This window comes from Oryzias latipes, chromosome 20, assembly GCF_053564925.1.
Source record: "Oryzias latipes strain Hd-rR chromosome 20, Olatipes_Hd-rR_3.1".
Lineage (NCBI taxonomy): Eukaryota > Metazoa > Chordata > Actinopteri > Beloniformes > Adrianichthyidae > Oryzias > Oryzias latipes.
Genome location: NC_136256.1, coordinates 20,287,970 through 20,306,401, shown reverse-complemented (window position 1 = coordinate 20,306,401; position 18,432 = coordinate 20,287,970). Strand labels below are relative to the sequence as shown.

Sequence of the window (18,432 nt, the reverse complement as noted above, 5' to 3'; positions counted from 1 at the left end):
ATGACCTCGTCTACATAGGATGTAGTCCACCTGAGTACTCCTACCTCCACTTCTGTATGTCACTCTATGTTCCTCTCTCTTCTGGAAGTAAGTGTTGACTACAGCCATTTCCATCCTCTTCGCAAAGTCCACCACCATCTGTCCCTCCAGATTCCTTTCCTTCACACCAAACCTGCCCATCACCTCCTCATCACCTCTATTGCCCTCACCAACATGCCCATTAAAGTCTGCTCCAATAACAACTCTCTCTCCTCTGGGGAAACTCTGTATGACCTCATCCAACTCACTCCAGAATCTCTCCTTCACTTCTAACTCACAGCCAACCTGTGGCGCATACCCACTGACTACATTCACCATCACCCCTTCGATTTCTAACTTTAAGCTCATCATCCTGTCTGAGACTCTTTTCACCTCTAGAACACTGTTTACAAACTCCCCCTTCAGAATCACTCCTACCCCGTTTCTCTTCCTATCAACACCATGATAGAACAGTTTGTATCCTCCTCCAATACTACGTGCCTTGCTGCCCTTCCACCTTGTCTCCTGCACACACAGTACATCTACCTTCCTTCTCTCCATCATGTCTGCCAGCTCTCTGCCTTTCCCTGTCATTGTGCCAACGTTAAGAGTCCCTATTCTCAAACCTATGTTCCTGCCTTTTCCCTTCTCTCTCTGGCCACGGACCCTTCTGCCTCCCCTCTTTCTTCGACCAACAGTAGTCAAATTTCCACCGACACCCTGTAGGTTAACAGCATCGGTGGCGGTCGTTGTTAACCCGGGCCTCGACCGATCCGGTATGTCTAAAGTGTTGTGGATGATTCGCATGGTTATTTTGGCAATTTTTACGCCGGATGCCCTTCCTGACGCTACCCTCTCTATTTATCCGGGCTTGGGACCGGCACAGAGGCAACTGGCTTGCAACCCCTGTGGCTAGATTATTATGTAATCAACTACAAAAAATATATATATTTTAAGAAATTAAAAACTTTTATGCTCTCGCGGGCCACATTAAATGACATGGCGGGCCACTTTGGCCCCCGGGCCTTGAGTTTGACACATGTGTCTTAACCCCTCACCTTGGCATGTGCAGGTCCTCTTTCGTTTAGGAGCTTGTACTGTGGCTGCATCCTATTGAAACGGGCTAACTCATTCACCAAACACATTGGAGTTTTCTCTTTAGGGTTTGCCATGTTTTCCTGGGGCGGGCCTATAAAAAAAATTTAAAAAAAAGAAGCACAATAGAACACATTACAATGTCAATCCAACCTGCGCAATGAGAAGCAATAAAAAGGAGGAGCGCTTGTCGGGTTGTGAGCTACCTGGTGGTGTGACAGACACAGGAGCGTCCCCATATCCGACTGCAGGAGCAGGGCAGGCGGGTGCTGGAGCCGAGCCTGTGCCGTTGACAGAGGGCTGCAGACCCAGGGGTCCTGGGCTGGCCATGGCCGCCGGGGGAACTCCGGCGGAAAGGCCAGGACCAGCCAGGGGCGCTGTGGTCTGTACTTTCACTTGAGCCATGCTCGATTCCTGAAACCGAACATCAACATTTCATCACAAAGACATCAACGTTTGTCATGATTCTAAAAGGACACAGTGGTACATCAATGTAGTAGCATAAGAAAAATGTCCTTAACCTCTACTTATATTCCAAACTACTTTAAGCTGCTTACGGTCATTTGAGAGATTTTGTGCAGCGAGTCTGGAAAGCAGACTCCAAACGGAGAAGCTCTAAGCGTGTCTCACTCTGTGATCCGAACGCAGCTAATACAACCACACAATGGACCTTTATTTGAAGGCGCTTTCCTCATGTTACTGCGGCCACATTCTCCAGAAAAGAAAGTCTGAGATAGAGCAGTCAAGACCAAACACGGCAAAGGATGCTCAATCACTTTTGTTGCTACACAGACCTACATTATATAGACATCTGAGATGATACAGAAATGTCATTCAGGACTTTAAAAAGACTTTGTTGTGTAGATACTGCTGTTGTTGTTTGACAATATCCACTAATTCAACACTAATTAAACATATCAGGACAAAATAGTCTTCCAATTCTATAATTATATTAAATAATCCATCAATAAAATGATGGATAAAAATTCATCTTCACACAAGTTACAAAGAAAGTTACAAATCTTCAAAGCTGAATCTCCTCCAACAACTTTTGTCATGATGCTCATTATTCAATTTCAAGGCAGTACAAATTTTAAAAATTAAAAATGTAATATTATAACCAAATACAATCATTTTTGGGCAAAAATATGGAGCACTAAACTGAAATCTGCATTTATTTTTGAAAGGTAATATACCAAAAATACAAACCTATGCTAAAGTATGTCTATTCCCAACATTTCAATGCTTATATCTGTAAGCTTCCTTTAAGGAACTTGTGAATTATAAGCATTATATATGTTATAAATAGTATTAGATAGTTATTATAAACAAACACACACCCCAGTGCTGCTGCATCTTGAGTGTCAACAGCATCATCATTTGTCATGATTTCTAACGCATCATCAGATTAACACGTTTTGCACACAGTAAAGCTGAAAAATGTAAAGTTGACATAAATACGAGCTGCAGATCCTCACAACTGCCTGCAGCCTCGACTTTACATCCCAGCGTAGCAGGAAGCTAACAATAAATACCAGCATAAAAACACTGTTTTCTGCGCATGTCAGCCTCTAAAATCCCTTTCCCGGGAAGGGTCCGTTCACGAGCTATCGTGAAAGTGTTGTTGTGTTTTCCCCTGATGGATATTTTTCCTCCATCCTCCCACGGTTGCGCTTGATTAGCCGGTTGAGGCTCATCATGGCTGGTCGGCCGAACACCCTTCTTTGCTAGCATCTTCTTCGTACTGCCCCTTCTTCCACGACAGTCTGGAACGTTTTTAGCCTACGCTAACCACACACGGGCTGGCCATAGTGTGACTACTGGTTATTACCCCACCCTAACACGACAGGACAAGCATTTAGGGGGATTTCTTTTACCTTTGTCCAGGGCCAGACCCCAGTTACACCTCCAACATTGGCAAACACTAAAGAGAACTGGATGGAAAGAGGGGAACACACCATTTTAATTGTCAGTGATGGAAGTGTTAAAAACGTATACTTCTGAATAGGATAAAAAGCTCAGTATTTATTTTTATTGCATTTATTTTTACAGCTCTAATTCGATGATTGTTAGAAGTATAAAAAGCTATAGAAATGTAAAAGGAGTTTGAGTGGGGGTAAATACTGAAAGAATCGGACCTCCCCGCAGAGTTGAAAATGGTTTAGTCCCAGTTCGCTTCTTCAGGGCTGCAAAAATACTTTTCAGATTTAAAAGCGCTCGTGTTTTTATTTTTTTCATTTATTTTTAGCATTGTCTGCACACTGGCTTTCTTTTGCAATTTACTCAGATGATGCAATGCTAGATTTCATTTTAAAATTATAGTTCCAGACTGGAATTAATTTGCCTTAAGTTTCCCAAATTTGGGACGAAGAGAAATACAGTAAAAATGAAAACTAGGTTACAGAACTTTAAGCATCATATGCCTCGTATCAGAGAAATAATTATTTACTCGGTTATTTATGTGTTTGTAATTCAGTGTTAAACTTTGGCGTAGTATTGCAAACAACCACAAGAGGGCGCGACTTGTTCAGGTTATATTTCCCCAAGTTACTGTCGAGATAAATATTTGTATGTATATATATAAATATATATATAAATAAAAAACAAGTGCAAAGCAACCTGAATCTTTAATTTACACAGATGTGATTCATTGTGCTCACGATTACCATTGAATGTTTTTTTCTCCTAAGAACTATGAATGAAAAAATTAAAATGTGAAACATTTTAATTTGGGGAAAAAAGAACAGCACATCATAAGGACATTTGTATTTGTAAAGCCATTTTATGTTGTAGAAAATATCTCATTTATTAAGGTTCTTTTGGAGTATCACAGGTTAAAACAACTCTAAAACAACCTAAAGGGGGGGGGGGGGGGGGGGGTGAATGAGGCTGTTGTAAATATTCACTATTGTACAAAGGGATTATGACTGATTGATTGTTGGGAGTTTTGGTTGAAAGCGGCCGAAAGCTGACAGACAACAAAAACAAGGCACTCTGTACTCTGGGAAAATTTTTGATGCATCTTCCAAGAATCACTGTCAAAGGATTTGACCCAATTTTGGAAAAAACAAAAAAAAGAATTACAGAAGACACAAAAGACACTGTCATGTTTTGGTGCAAACCAAATGTTGAATAAAAGTGAATCTTTGCTTTTATTGATTATGAAAATGAACAGGCACCTATTACATGGAGCTTGCACATCCCAAAATAACATTTTAAATATAAATAACTCACCCTCATTAGTGTTTTCACTCATAAGAGTCTGCAAGCTAAGAGTCCAAACCCACATTGAAAACAACAAATTAAATAAAAAAAAGGGGGTAGCATTGTTTTAAAAATAAAAATAAAGAAATCACATCCAAACCCTTGTAACATAATCACTCCCAACAGATGAAGATGTCCTTTGATCTACTGCTTGTTGCACGAATGCTTTCATGACTGCATTTACACATTGGACAACACCCACTGCAGAAAAGCAAAGAAAAAAAAATTCAAGAGTCTTTAAGTTATCTATATAATTTCTAGAACAATGTGTGCTGTTTTAACTGCTTGTACAATAAAGATTATAGTCACATTCACTCTAGTTCAATCAAGGAAGAACACCAGGCGACGGGAGGAAAAAAGTAGGCATAAATACAAAAAAATAGAAGGAAAATTCAAGTATCTCCGACTGGATGGTGATAAACATTTGCTTGAGGAATGGAGTGATTACAGCCTGAATTGACCAAATCCTCTGGTTGGAAGTGTAGTAATACCCCCCCAACGACTCATCTACTTTCTGGAAAGTCTAGTGTCAAAATCAGAATATCAAAACTGCATGCGCCCCTATAGTACAAGTTTATCGCTGACTGTACGCAGCAAAAAATGTAGTGAAAGATGTCGATGTCGACTAATTTTCAGTAAAATAAGCACTCATCTCATCCCTCAGCTAGGAAGTTAATGTACCATCTGCCAAACCTTTTCACATCATCCAATAGTTCTAAAGCATACAAGAGTTTTAGACATGTTATAAGTTTACAGCATAACAGTCTCTTTTGGTGCAAATATAGTTTAATTCAAAATATACGATAGTTTTCTCTCTTTTTTTTGTTGTTTTTTTTTAGAGGTGATCTCTTTATTGAAAAAGTACCTGAGTCACAACTCTGACCAGGAGGGGAAGAAAAAAAAAAAAAAAGAAAAAAAAATCACAAATGCCTTCTCTATACAACTCCAACAAAGCCTCATTTTATCATTCACTGCTGCACTGGAGATCAAATGAGGATTTCAATTAAGTAACAATTAGGAAAGAAATAAAAAAAAAACAAGAACCCTCAATTGTTACTATAATCCCCCATTTAAAGTATCGGCTAAGGGCAAAACAAGAATACAAAAAAAAACATACACTTAAAATCAAATAGTTTAGAGGAAGAAAAAATTAAAGCCTATATTTAAAAAAAGTATTGTACAAATTAAAAAACAAAAAAGAATCCTGCAACAATGTTTCCCTACAGACATTCTTTAAATGGAAGATAAGCTGCTGCACATCTTGAAGGCTGGACTACTGACAACTACCCCGAACCACGAGTGGAGATGTACAGTGAGGTCATTAAATAACTTTAGATCTAATATCACTTTAGTTCCATCTGTAGCAACAACAGCAGGAAGAACTGCCATCAGGTGTCAAGGTGGAAACTGTTTGTACTTTGAAACTAAAAGCCTTAAACCTGATAAATAGGTGGAGGATTTCTTACAGTACATCTGCAAGTTGGGGGGATAAATGTGCACAGGTTCTTTGAAACTAAATCATTTCACAGTGCATAACAATGATAGTGAAAGGAGAAAAAAAACTAAACGGATGATGCATTTTCTTGGGGTTTTGATGGTTAGACTCCTTCAAGATGATGACTGGATTTGGATTTTTGTCTTTGTAGGCCCAAGCATGCATCCATCAGTTATTATTGCACGACACAAAACCCTAAAATGCACCTAAATACAAACGGAAAAAAAAGTAACAATAATCTTAAAACAGGAATTATAATTAGCTCACCACAACTCTTCCTTTCCTGCTCGCTGCACTGTGGCTGTCTCGCCACAAACCATATTGTGTGGGTGCATCCAAATGTTCATTTACTTCCACTTTCTATGTTACAGCAAACTAAAAACATGCAGCCGACTGTCCACGGTGGGGGGTGGGGTGGGGTGGGGGGGATAGGCAGTCCTGCGCTTGGTTTCCAATGTTCCAGTCACAAGTCAGAGTTCAAAGACTGAAGGATTAAAAAGTGCTTCATGTAGGTCAGTAGGGCTGCGTCTTCTACCATTAATAGAAAGTTTGTACATTAGCAAGTATCATCTGTGGAGGGAAAAGTACAAGAAAGCCAGTTTAAAATTGATAAAAAAAAATTTATAATCAAAAAAGTAGTGACAAAGTACTCACCATGATACCACCATTTTGTTTTCTTTGGATTTTTGTTACACGTTCTTACATAAAAAGAGTTATCTGGTGGCCGTCTCTGCCAAAAAAATAAAAATAGATAAATAAAAATGTCCAAGAGGTGAAGAACAGGAAGAACAGGAACTTCTGCGTTCAACTACTTACCTTTTCTTTGCAGCTGGACAACATGCTGATAATGCTAAGACAAACAGATTGCACTGAGAGCGCTGGTGACCAATCTTCTGTCAGAATAGATAAACAGATGTGACCGTTGCTATACACATGCGGATGAACAGGTATATTCTCCCCTGTGAACATCACCTGCGCAGAGGAAAGACAGGTTACAGTACTCAAAGTTATAAGTGACAAACAAAGATGAACGCAGTTTTTCCTAACTTAATACGGAATGAAGGCCTGTTCACGATCAAACAAGTAAAGTAAGGAAAAGTTATTTTTTCTTACTTTAGTTTAAAAAAACTCGATTATTATTACAACTACTTTCTGGAGAAACATTAGGCTATAGGATTAAGTTCAAGAGATCAGCTGTTCATATAAAAGGTCAGTAAAGGAGGCAGAAAGATTATAATGCAGTGAAAATATGGCAAAGAGTTTCCTCATTCCAGCTGCTTCTACTCACTGTTTACATTATGGTTTATGCTGCTAAAAATAAGAGCTTTTCTTTGTTTTGTACGATTGATTCGATATGGGAAGACTGTACTTTTAGCCTTCTTACGTTATTACTGATTTGTAAACAGGTAATCAATGTCCATATAATCCAGATTATAGCACCAGAGAAAGAGCTGAGATTGGGGTTAAGATGTATAATCCTTCACTCACAGAGAGCAAAATACAAGGCAGATAGGAACATCTAAAATTACAAATTATTTCCAGGTAAAATAAAAAAATGATTTAAAAAAACAAGAACAGCTTTATTTATAAGCAAACATAACACAAAACTAAAGATTGATTAATCCAAAAACCTAAAAGCTATTCAAAAACTAGCAATCTATGAACAAAATTAGCCAATACGTCTAGAAATCGAAAGATGTCGAGAAATTTCAGGATGGTGGTGAGTGAAGATTTTGAAGTGTTTAACTTTAAGCTTTGGCAGCAAATGAGAAGTGTGAACATCTATAGAAGTAAACTACGTCAAAGAAATCCTTTCATTAGAGTCTAACATCAGGTGGTTCTAAAACAGAAAATCAATAGATCAGGTCAGTTTTATAAGGCAACATATTTATGAGCATGTTGGGGAGAATCCCAGAAAGTAAGGGACATTTTCTCTGATTATGTTGATGCAACCGAACACAAACACAGAACGCCATCGAACAGTATTGACCTGTCCGACCTTTGACAGTCTGGCCTTACAGTAAATAGAGTTGTGTCCAAGCAGCTCAGTTGGGTTTTAGTTCGGAATTTTGGATTTTTAGATGGTCAAGAAATTGACTAGCATAACAAACAGTCGAGTGAAACTATTTGACTGAATCCAAGCTCCACTGTTTCTAAAGCACGCTCCTTTAACAAGAGAGTGTGACCAATACACCACCCATAAAGCAGCTCTGTACAGGTACTAAACAACTTTTACCTCCATTTCTCACATTGATTTGCAGAACCTTTAGTCTAAAACAGGAAAAACTTCTTATCAGCCATGGAAAAGGAGCAATTGCCTTAGTTTATCCTTATGTTATTGTCTTTTTTTGTCTGAATAGAGATCTTTCAAAGCCTCCAATAGTTCCGTCAAACGTAGACACTCAGTCTAGCTGCTAGTTCTTAAAAAGAACCTGATTTATTATTAAACCTTTCCAGCTGCACGGGACAAAGAGCTCTAGAAAGTCTCACATTCAGGGTCGTGTGGGGCCGTGCTTACCTGGGGTGAATCAAAAGGATATCGACCACTAAATTTGAAAAGTAGCTGAAACTTCTCTCCTTCATACAGAGTCCCAGGCGCTCCTTCCATATCTACAATCCACCTAAAAGACAAGCAAGAGACAAAAAACAGGATTCAATAACCCCACCAAAATAAAAGCAGCATTAACGAGACATCCAATCTGTGATGCGATTAAAAAATATGGTCAGAATGTCTTCAGACTTGCTTTCTACCCCCACTGAGGGAACAATAAAGCAATAGATAAAGGAGAGGAATGTTCAGTAGGTTTCCATAAACAACAGCAGCCTCTAAAATGGGCAGCTCACCGACAGCTGCTGGCCAAAATGTTGATCCACTAGAAGTTGTAAGATGGTTTGTTTTATGGCTAGAAGGTAGAATCAACGGTTATTAAATTAGCTGGCTTTCATGCAACAGATAGTTATGAGCACACAGGTATTTGAGTCAATTATCTGGCAATAACAAGGAAAATATACATTTTACAACTTGAATAGATAATCGACATTAGCCCAGAAAAATGTTTTAGTGCATTTCTTTAAATTCTATTAAAAAAAATTATAGAATTTTTATAGAAAAGATTTCACTCTGAACTGCATCTAAACACAAGTGGTCCCTCCTTGAATGAACAAAGAATTTATGAAGATAGACTTAAAAGAGGTTAAACATTTACTTTATTTATATGATAGAAAGAATCAAATCAGACATTTAGTCTTAGTTGCTGCAAGAAAAACATTTGGTCAGTATAGAATGACAAGTTGTTTCATAATCTTCTGGTTCTGCTTTATGACATGCAAACCAAAAAGGAGGCAAGACGGCACATACTTTAGAGAAGCTCTTTATCCTGGGTTAAATTCCATTTGTAAACAATTAAAAAACATACAGACATCAAGCACAGTTCTTTTCCTCACAAACTGCTTCTTGTATCACGTGTAAGCTATCTGATCTCCATGTGATGGAAAAAACCCAGGAGTTTGCAGCTTTCTTCACCTTCATTTAACATTTCGGGGACAACACACTCCCCTTTTATCTTTGACACTCGTTTTGTGAAAGCAGTCCCGTGTACCCAGATATGGAACATGGGACGCAGACGCCAGGATCACGGCTGAAATGTGCCGGCAGGTCACTTTCTGCAGTATCTGCTGTCCTTCAGCATCACACTGCCAGAACAATGGTGGAAAAGATTGTGGCAGTGACGCAGCAATGATAAAGTGGCCAAAATAATATGTGACCACACAAACCGGTTAACTAGTAATGCTTCATGGCTTTCATCGTTTTATCATTATTCTTTCTTTTATTGTTTAGGGATTTTATTTATATTTAATTTCTGTGTTCGGCACTTTGGCTGCTCGTTCTTTTATAAGTGCTGTGCAAGTCATAACATTTATTTAAAAAAAAACATCTCCCAACAAAAGTGATAACTATCCTACAGCTCTCTCTTAAACATAAAAACATTTGATAGATTTTAGTAGAAAAAAATAAAAGAGAAAAACCCTGAAGTTACTTTTAGTTTAGATTTTAATGCAAAAAAACATTTAAAAAAATGGTTTAAATAAAGAATCATCAAAATCCTTATCAGGTCCAAAATTACTATACAACAGAATACATTTGAATGAACTGTAATCTGTTCTCTCTATTCTTTGAATACAACAACAGAAGCAGAAAAACATCCCTTAATATAAACAACTTTTTCTAACTGACCACTTCACTTTATTAATGATAGTTTATTATTAGCATGTATTTTTAGAAGTTGCATAACATGTTATTTAAGTAATTTGCCAAAACATATCAATTTTATTTTTAAAACAACTAAACATGTTCACTCAGCATTTATAAGTATCTTTTCTGAAAATAATATAGTTTACTGTCACTAAGCAGGAAAACATGGAAAAGACAGTTTTGATTTAAACTAAAACTACTACAAAATACTTCCGCTTACAACATGTATTCAATTCATCTATTAAATACAGTGGAGTTTGTAGATATTTAAAATAGTTACTTGCTTTTGTTTTTATGAATTAAATGAATTTATTTAGATTTTGACATTTTCCTTCATCATTTTAAGAACACTAGCCTGAGACGGGGTTAATGTAATTTCTCATCATCATCCTAAGAGTCAACCACCAGAATCTGTCAATTCTGCATGAAGTGTCAAAACCAAAGCCTTTAATCTGACTCATTCCAGCGACATTCAGTCCTCTGCAGGGTTGTGAGAGCACTGTCTGATAATGTGATACTCCACTGAACAAAAGGACAGAATCTATTCAGCCTTAAAAAGCTGAGCCACGAAGCTTGGTGGCAAAAATGCAATCTTGCTCAGATAACAGCAGAGCCAGAAAGAGTGGAGAACCACTCCGTATGTACACTACATGTTAAGTTTTAGCTTCAGACAGAAAGCAAATTTGCTTTGTTAAAGAAGCTAAATACTAGGGCCCAGCAGAGACCAAAAAGTGGGAATTTAGTCACAGAAAGAACCCAAGAAAGTAAAAAGGGGCAACGATGCAGCATCACAATCTCTGACATTATTTTAATGCTCGCAAAATAGATCAAACTTGTCACAATTTTCTGGATTTTTAGCTTTACAATATTAAATTAAAGTCAAGTTCAGGTCCTTGTAAGACGTCCTTGTTTTAAAAGCCTTCAATGTGAGGAAGGTATGCATAGAGTAGTAATAAAGAACACATGAATTGAACCCAAAACATTATAAAATCAAATCATTTCCAATCTCCCATTTCCTTCCAAACGTGACATTTGAGAAACCTTGGAGGAGATGTAAACGGATGACACTTCCTCATTTCTGATTGGAAAAGTGACTCCAACTAGAAGCACAAACGTACATCCTCTTAACTAAGAGACATTTTCTAGAAAACAAAAGAATCCAATAGGTAGTACAAACAAAAACGCTCAAACTGTCAAAAAGCTGTGCAGCAACATCCTCAAAAACAGCTGTTTATCTTCAACCTGATGGATGGAGTTTGAGTCATTGGACCGTTTGAAATACAAGGTTGTAAAAAGGAGCCTCCTGCTGTTATGAATCACTACAATCTTCTCTTTGAGGCCTTTAAATCTCAGCTACAAACACGACATGCACACCCATGTCAACCAAAAACCTGTGACGTAGGGACAGAGGAAGGCAGCAGAACTGGTTTGGACAGTTGTCGGATACACCAAGCATTCATTCACATGAATATACAGAGGCCTAATCTTATTAGGAAGATGGCATAGTAAAAACTGGTACGATTATGGAAAAACTGTAAAAAAAAAAAAACAACTGCTTTCTTGTGATAGCACTATTAATGCCTGAACATGACGAAGCAGAATGAGGGGAGAAACTTATTTCCAAATTTGATTTAGCATCTTAAAATAGTTCAATAAAAATGTCCAAAAAAAAAGAAAAAAGTTGAAAAACATTCTTTAACAACATTCCCAGATCCTCAAGGGAAATCCCCCATCCTGCAGTAGCTGTGCCACCTCTGTTAATCATTATCCAGGCACAGTATGAATGCCAATCCTTAAATATTTTATAAGGATGAATTGCGACACTCAACCTTAGAGACTCTACTGAAGGGCCAGAGCTGCCAGTTACAAGGATGACCCCATTCCCCCTCTCCCTGCTCTGGTTTAGCCTTTTCCACCGACCTCCGCTTTGTTAGCAGTCAACAGTCTTCTAATGGGAATGGAATATTTCAGAAACTACTCAAGTTTCTTAAGCAATCATTTAACCATGTGAAGTTATACTTACTGTGTGATGGTGTTTTGTACACTTTTCTCATTGAGGGTCATTCCTGGGGGTGGATCATTTTGCAGGGCTAACAATTCCTTCTGTAGCCTTTTCTGTTGAGGGAAGAAAGTGTACAAATGTTTGCACAACAGTCAAATATCTAGTAATACTAGCACTATACTAGCACAATGTTAGTATGGTAGAAATTGTTTTTACACATTGATTTAAACTTTATTTAAACTACCAAAAACAAGCTTACTTTGCATAAATCAAAGAGTGGATTCATAAAAATATATTAAAAAACTATACTGGCATTTTAACAAAATATTTAGTCATTTTCAATTAAAGCCCATATTGATAAAGGTGGGACGTTTTTATTTTATAAGTGAACATTAGACTAGGCTGGATTAGGCAGTGAAACAGGAAATAGTTGAAGTAAAATAGTTTGTAAACTCCATGCCTTCTTTAAAAAAAAAACACTTCAAATATCTGCAACAGCATATTTATTAGGGGAAATTTATTTTTCAAGTTTGACATTTTGCTTGTCCAACAACTCCCGCTGTGGGCATTTCTGTCAGGGAGAAGATGCTTGATTATTAAGATCAAGATTAACTGCATTTTCCTCAAGTAAGCCTTATTGATAAGCTCATGTTTGCATTTAGGTGAACAGTGACTTTCGTTTCCCTGTTTAGCTACAACAAGGAAATATTCGGTCCCTTTAATCGAAACATAGTTGATACAGGTACGCAACAAACCGAATCAAAATACATTTAAACTAAAGGGAAGCGACTTTCATTTAATTGCCAGATCTCTTGAATTTATATCCGAGACAAAAACGCCGACATTCTGACATTCATCATTTAGAACAAGTACACCTGTTCAGATGAGCAGTACAGTGCTACCCAATCTGCGCACCGTCGCGTTAGCTACCACGGTGAATGTCGACCAAATACAGAGCAGCTCGCATTTAATTCAATGACTTTTCCTATCACGATAGTCCAGTTCCTAGATTTTAATTTACATATCCCATGCAAAAGAGCCTCTGCCATGCATCGAAATGTAGTTTCTGTTGACGGTTTCTACACTAGCTGTGGCCGTAGATGATGATGGACTGCTTGTGTGTTGCTAGCAAAGAGACCCAGCGCTAACCTGACGAGTTAAAAAAAGAAAATTACACCACTTCTTCCTCCATGTAACTACCAATATGAAGTCAATATTACATTTAAACGGAGTGACACACAAACTGCTGAGAACAACCAAAAGACTTTTAGGGTAAATTGTTAAATTCCGCTCGCTGTCATTTGTACTCTTACCTGCATCGACGCCATGATGGAAACCCCCTCTGCACCAGCGCAGAGCGGAGAACGCTACGTCAGCGACCCACGTGACCAGAGTTGTTTTGACAGAAGAACAGCCTTCACACCAACAACGTGCACCGTCAGAGCCAACACCCAATCCCACTTCGCTCCTTCTATGTCAAGAAATGACATTTTAAAGGTACACTTGATACATTTTTCTTTCGTCCCCCCCCCCCAAACCACAGACACGTTAAAAAAACGTCCATTCTGGATCAAATTCGGACGAAGTCACGCGATACCAATTTGAATAAATAATGTCAAACATTCAGAGAAATCAAAATTGTTAACGTCCAAATTTACCTTTAAAAACAATAAGCTGTATATTCTATAATGGAAAAACATTTTAGTAAACAAATAGTCCAAATCAACAAATTTCAACAAAAACCCTCAAGTGTTCCCAAATGTTATTTAGGTTTTCCCATTTGTGAGACAAAAAACAAATCAGAAACATGAAAACCATCCCTATTTTAAAGATTAGACAAGTGACCAAATGACAAGCAGAAAAAGTGATGATTTAAGCTTGTTTACAAAAGGTATATCGTTTGAAGTACAAATACATTTGTATGCTCAAGACTTTCAATTCAGTTTTATTCATGTAGCCCAATATTACAATAGTTGTCTCATTGGGTTTCACCAACTGTACAAAAGATCAAATCAGTTATAAAATACAAAAGTTGATTGCTAAACTAAACGGTACATCCCTGCCCTTAGACGCCGCCTTTTCGCCAAGGAAAAACTAACTAAAAACAGATTCCAATAAAACAAAAAAAGAAACCACTTTCTTTAATTTAGCTGCACTAAATGGCTTTTTGGTACAAATGGGATTTCCTAAAGTGTATTCTGCCCTTATATCATGGAATATGTGTTGAGGGGACGTTATTTCATTAGGAAAAGGACCACACTTGCCAAATTCTCTTTTTTAAACTGAAACTGTTATTGTGGCCAAAGTGAAAGTAGTTTTTTTAAGGCCATTTCAGTGGCTATTTTGTTCTCCTTTTAACACCAGCTGTGCCTAAAAATGATTGTTTTGGTGCAACATTTCAAACTGCAAAATAAGTGAGGAAGCGGAAATAAAGTGCTCACCAAATAAATCTTTATTAAGATTGATGTAGAAGGTGAGGAAAGATTTTCGTGAAGGGTGCAGTTATGTTTTTGGCCTGCCATGTTCAACACCATTTAAAACGACATTTTTATTTAAACACAATCAAAATGATAAGACAAAGTATGAAGCAACAAAAACAAAACACGTGTTGTAGATGGCAAAACAAATTAAATACTCCTCCAAAAAAAGCTTTGAATGGTTTAAGCTTTTACATAATAACTGTAACGTCTAACAATCCAAAAAGTTTGCAGCCATGAGCAGTTCCAGTGCGATCTCTGGAGCGATGGGGAATTCAGGGATCTCTGTAGAGCTGTTGGTGTAACGGACTTTGTAGGTGAAATACATGCAGACCTTAGACAGAACATGAGATGGAATCTCTCTGAAGTTCACTTCGTTGGTTTCGTTCTCAGCAAACTGTCCTGCAAGTAAATTGTCACAGAAAAGGTTTATCTTTTTTTAAATATACAAAATCTGTTAATTTGGTAAGATTTTTTGATAAAGGGTAAAGAACCATAAATCTTTCTACATTTTTTAAACACCTCATTCTCAAGTGCAAACTATTAAGCAAACTATGCTGAAAGCAAAGCAATTGTGGCTTATTTATGAAGACAAAACTTGTACACTTATTATAGCATTATTATTTTTTAGAGCTAAATAAATTTTCTAGGTCAAAGGCAAACAACAAAAACCTTTTCATAGATCAATTTTAGTGATTTTAGGGTTTCAATTCACCTATTAATTGCCTGTTGGCAAAAATGTATGAATAAATAAATAATTAGAATTCAACAATTAAAATTTGCTCTTGCAGCACACACTAAATAATTATCTCAGCAGTTCTTTCTATAGAACTAAATTCAAGGTGCATTTGCAGTTCTTTGTAGTTCAGGTCTCAAGCAATTATGTTACATTTTACAGCAAAGAATTTTGCACAGTATCATTATTTATACTCTTTCCAAACGACAGCAATATTCAAACAAAAGAAGAAGAAAAAACTAGGTAAAAGTTTCTCCACTCCAGTAGTTTGACATTTTCAGGTGCAATTGAATTTTTTAAAACTGTCCCACGATCGTCAAACTTTTTTCCTTGGCCCAGTTGAAAAAGCAGCATTGACCAAAGCAGAAAAAAAGGAAGCAATACCTTTTTTAGAATTTGACACAACTGTTGCCTTTAGCTATATAACTGCAGTAGTCAATGGATTTGTCACTTTATTCAGCTTGTGCAACAAATGAATGAAATATGACTACAAACAGTGCACTTCCCACTCCCAATTTAGGAAAATGCAAATCACATTTATCAAAAAAGGTTAGAAAAAAAGAAACCACAGAATCTTAAGTTTAGTTGGGTACACTTTTAGCTGAAAATTCCATCAATTGCACAGTGGTTCACATCAATTTATAGCACATTTTGGTCAAATTAAACCTTCTTTCAGAATAAACCATTTTTGGACAGACCACCTGTTTTACACAATTGATGTAAATAACAATTCTCAAGGGCTAGTGTCTTCAATGTCTTTCAATGAACAAAGAATAAACCCTTCAGCTTCTTTTTGGCTAAACACACCCCATCCAGAGTCAGTCGAAGTTAGGACAGGGATGTTTCTAAAATCAGGACACCAGTCTTAAGGACTGTAGTTTTAGTACTTTTGTATCTAATATAATTTTCATTAAAACACTTCTTCAAAATATGACAAGCACCTAAAGATTTTTTTTTAACTTAAAACTCTTACCAGGTCCACTTAACATAGCTTTGATTGTTCCAGATGTCAAAGCATGTTCTCTCTTCACTATAAATTCATGGCCATCTGAGGAGATCAGCTTCACATACATGGCATCTGGCCCTTCACAGCCACCATAGGTTCTTTCTTCGCTATCTGTGTAGCACAGAACAGAAATTGAATCGCATACAAGTGTAAGCCAAATGTCAGAATATCTACAAAAAGGCAACATGTTGATAGAATAGTGTTTGCAAATTAGATGAAAAAATATGTGACTCGAAAAACACTTTAACATTCATACCCATCTTTTCCGGGACTGTGTTGGTCCTAAAGAAGAAGATATAGTTAGGCATTCCAAGTACATTGTACAGCACTGGCTTAAGTTGACTTGAGAAACATGAAACATTGACAAGCGCTGTGTTAGAGTTAGGCCTTGCCTTAGGATTTTTGACAGTCATTGTACTGCGCTACCTCACTGTTAAATAAACTAAAGACACCAAGACATTTATTGAAATTTGGCATTAAGTGGTATTAAATGTATTAGAAAATTAATGTTCTGTGTTTAAAGAAATATTCTTACTGGTATTATTATTAAAGATATAAGGCGAGTTCGCGTTAGCCGCGGTAGCTACAAAGCTAGTACATTTCTAAACAGACTATATTTTTTGTTTTTAACACTCACTGTCTGTTTAAAATACCAACTAGACAATTAAAACAACCACAAACAATAACATAAACACGTGTTATGGCACAATAATGTTTCTTACCACTGCTAAGACGTCAGACGGAGACACAGCTAAAGTTAGCTACGTCTAGCTACCCGGAAATAATTTGTAGATACACTGGTCCGCAGTAAATGTGTTCCCCTTAACGTGTCGTCTGCGGAAAGAAAGCGTTCCTATCATAAATCATTTCATTCTCTGCGACATGTTGTAAACTGTAAAATAAAATCTTAACATTTATCTAGCAGAGGTACTAAAAATAACAAAAAATAAATGCACAAAACAAATGCCATGTCTGCAAAAACAAAACAATGTGACAACGTATAACACATAAATTATTATTTGTGACCCGTAAATATTACTTCTTACTTATCATATTAATCTAGCCAATTATTCGTTTCTTCTGAATGATGGTAACATAAATATTACCAAAGTTTTTTTTTCTATTTTCTGTTCTTTTAAAGAGGCTCCTTAAATTTGGACTCACTTCACTTGCGAATCTGCAGTTATACCTGTAGGGGGCGCCTGAGCTCAATATTCCCCTCCTGACTGCCTTTTCTTACTGTGATGAACTGCAGCAGGTGCTCAGAAAAAATGACAGAGACATTTTGCCGGGCCATAAATCTGAATTCATCAGAAGAGGCATGTACCCTGAACCCTTACACATTCTTCAGAGGCCACTAAGTGTAAATCCACTGGTTCAGCACATTTTCATTATCTGTATTATAGAAGGTCCGTGCTTTAACAACAGTTACTATAGCACTGGGCTGTGTTTCATGGGACCATGAGACAAACTAACAGACCCATTTTTTACAATTCCATCTTGTGACTTGCGATTTAAGCCAGCAAAGTCTAGTCTCATAAAACAAGTAAGATGCAGTTTTTCACAAACCAGCTGAAAAGTACCCATTCTCTTGTCATGTTCAGGTTCGGAATGTGACTTTGCCCTGGTTCCCCATGCAGTTCTTTCAGGGAGAAAAAGTATTGACTGTTGAAATCTGAGGCTTCCAAATGGATGCAGAGGTATCTGAGCCTTACACTTAGAGTAGAATACTGTGCGTGCCTGTAAATTTTGCCATTTGACCCAGAGGTGCTCTCTGAGGCAAAGCAATTCAGAGGTCCTCTCGCAGAGGTTTTCCCTCAACTCTTGTTTGGCTTAAGACATTCATTTTCCAAGCCTTCTCTGCCAAGTCAATAAAATTGATCAATACTCCGTTCAATCACAAATAAAAGTGAGTCTTGTACAGATGCTTTGCTTTTTTGTCTTACGTTCATGTTACCGGTACGTTTAGCTTTGTGAAGAGTTTGTATTCCAGAAAGTTCTTCAAGAAAAAAACCTCTCCCAAAAACAATCACTGACCTTCCAGTCCCCCATTACACCATTAGTACTTATGATCAGAACAGGCGGAT

The 18,432-nt window shown here is 37.2% G+C and overlaps 3 protein-coding genes across 3 annotated transcripts in view; all 3 read right to left on the bottom strand.

The window, feature by feature from the left end:
- Positions 1-3,123, bottom strand: part of stau2 (staufen double-stranded RNA binding protein 2) — a 101,985-nt gene extending 98,862 nt beyond the window's left edge. Inside the window, exons 1-3 of the mRNA XM_004081251.5 lie at positions 2,991-3,123; positions 1,320-1,527; positions 1,077-1,207 (exon numbers count right to left, since the gene is read on the bottom strand). Coding sequence (XP_004081299.3) covers positions 1,077-1,207; positions 1,320-1,527; positions 2,991-3,074 — 423 coding nt within the window. The 5' untranslated portion in view covers positions 3,075-3,123. The remainder of the gene's footprint in view (positions 1-1,076; positions 1,208-1,319; positions 1,528-2,990) is intronic.
- Positions 3,124-4,222: 1,099 nt separating this feature from the next.
- Positions 4,223-13,590, bottom strand: ube2wb (ubiquitin conjugating enzyme E2 Wb). The gene is made up of 6 exons (XM_011488874.4): positions 13,440-13,590; positions 12,148-12,239; positions 8,391-8,493; positions 6,689-6,844; positions 6,527-6,602; positions 4,223-6,442 (listed from the first exon to the last, which is right to left on the bottom strand). Exons 1-6 carry the CDS (start codon positions 13,452-13,454, stop codon positions 6,429-6,431), a joined length of 456 nt encoding a protein of 151 aa, XP_011487176.1. The 5' UTR covers positions 13,455-13,590; the 3' UTR covers positions 4,223-6,428.
- Positions 13,591-14,555: 965 nt separating this feature from the next.
- Positions 14,556-17,185, bottom strand: eloca (elongin C paralog a). Its single transcript, XM_004081021.5, has 4 exons — positions 17,068-17,185; positions 16,602-16,627; positions 16,313-16,456; positions 14,556-15,005 (listed from the first exon to the last, which is right to left on the bottom strand). The coding sequence occupies exons 2-4, from the start codon at positions 16,603-16,605 to the stop codon at positions 14,815-14,817; spliced, it is 339 nt and encodes a 112-aa protein (XP_004081069.1). The 5' UTR covers positions 16,606-16,627; positions 17,068-17,185; the 3' UTR covers positions 14,556-14,814.
- Between the last annotated feature and the right edge of the window lie 1,247 nt (positions 17,186-18,432).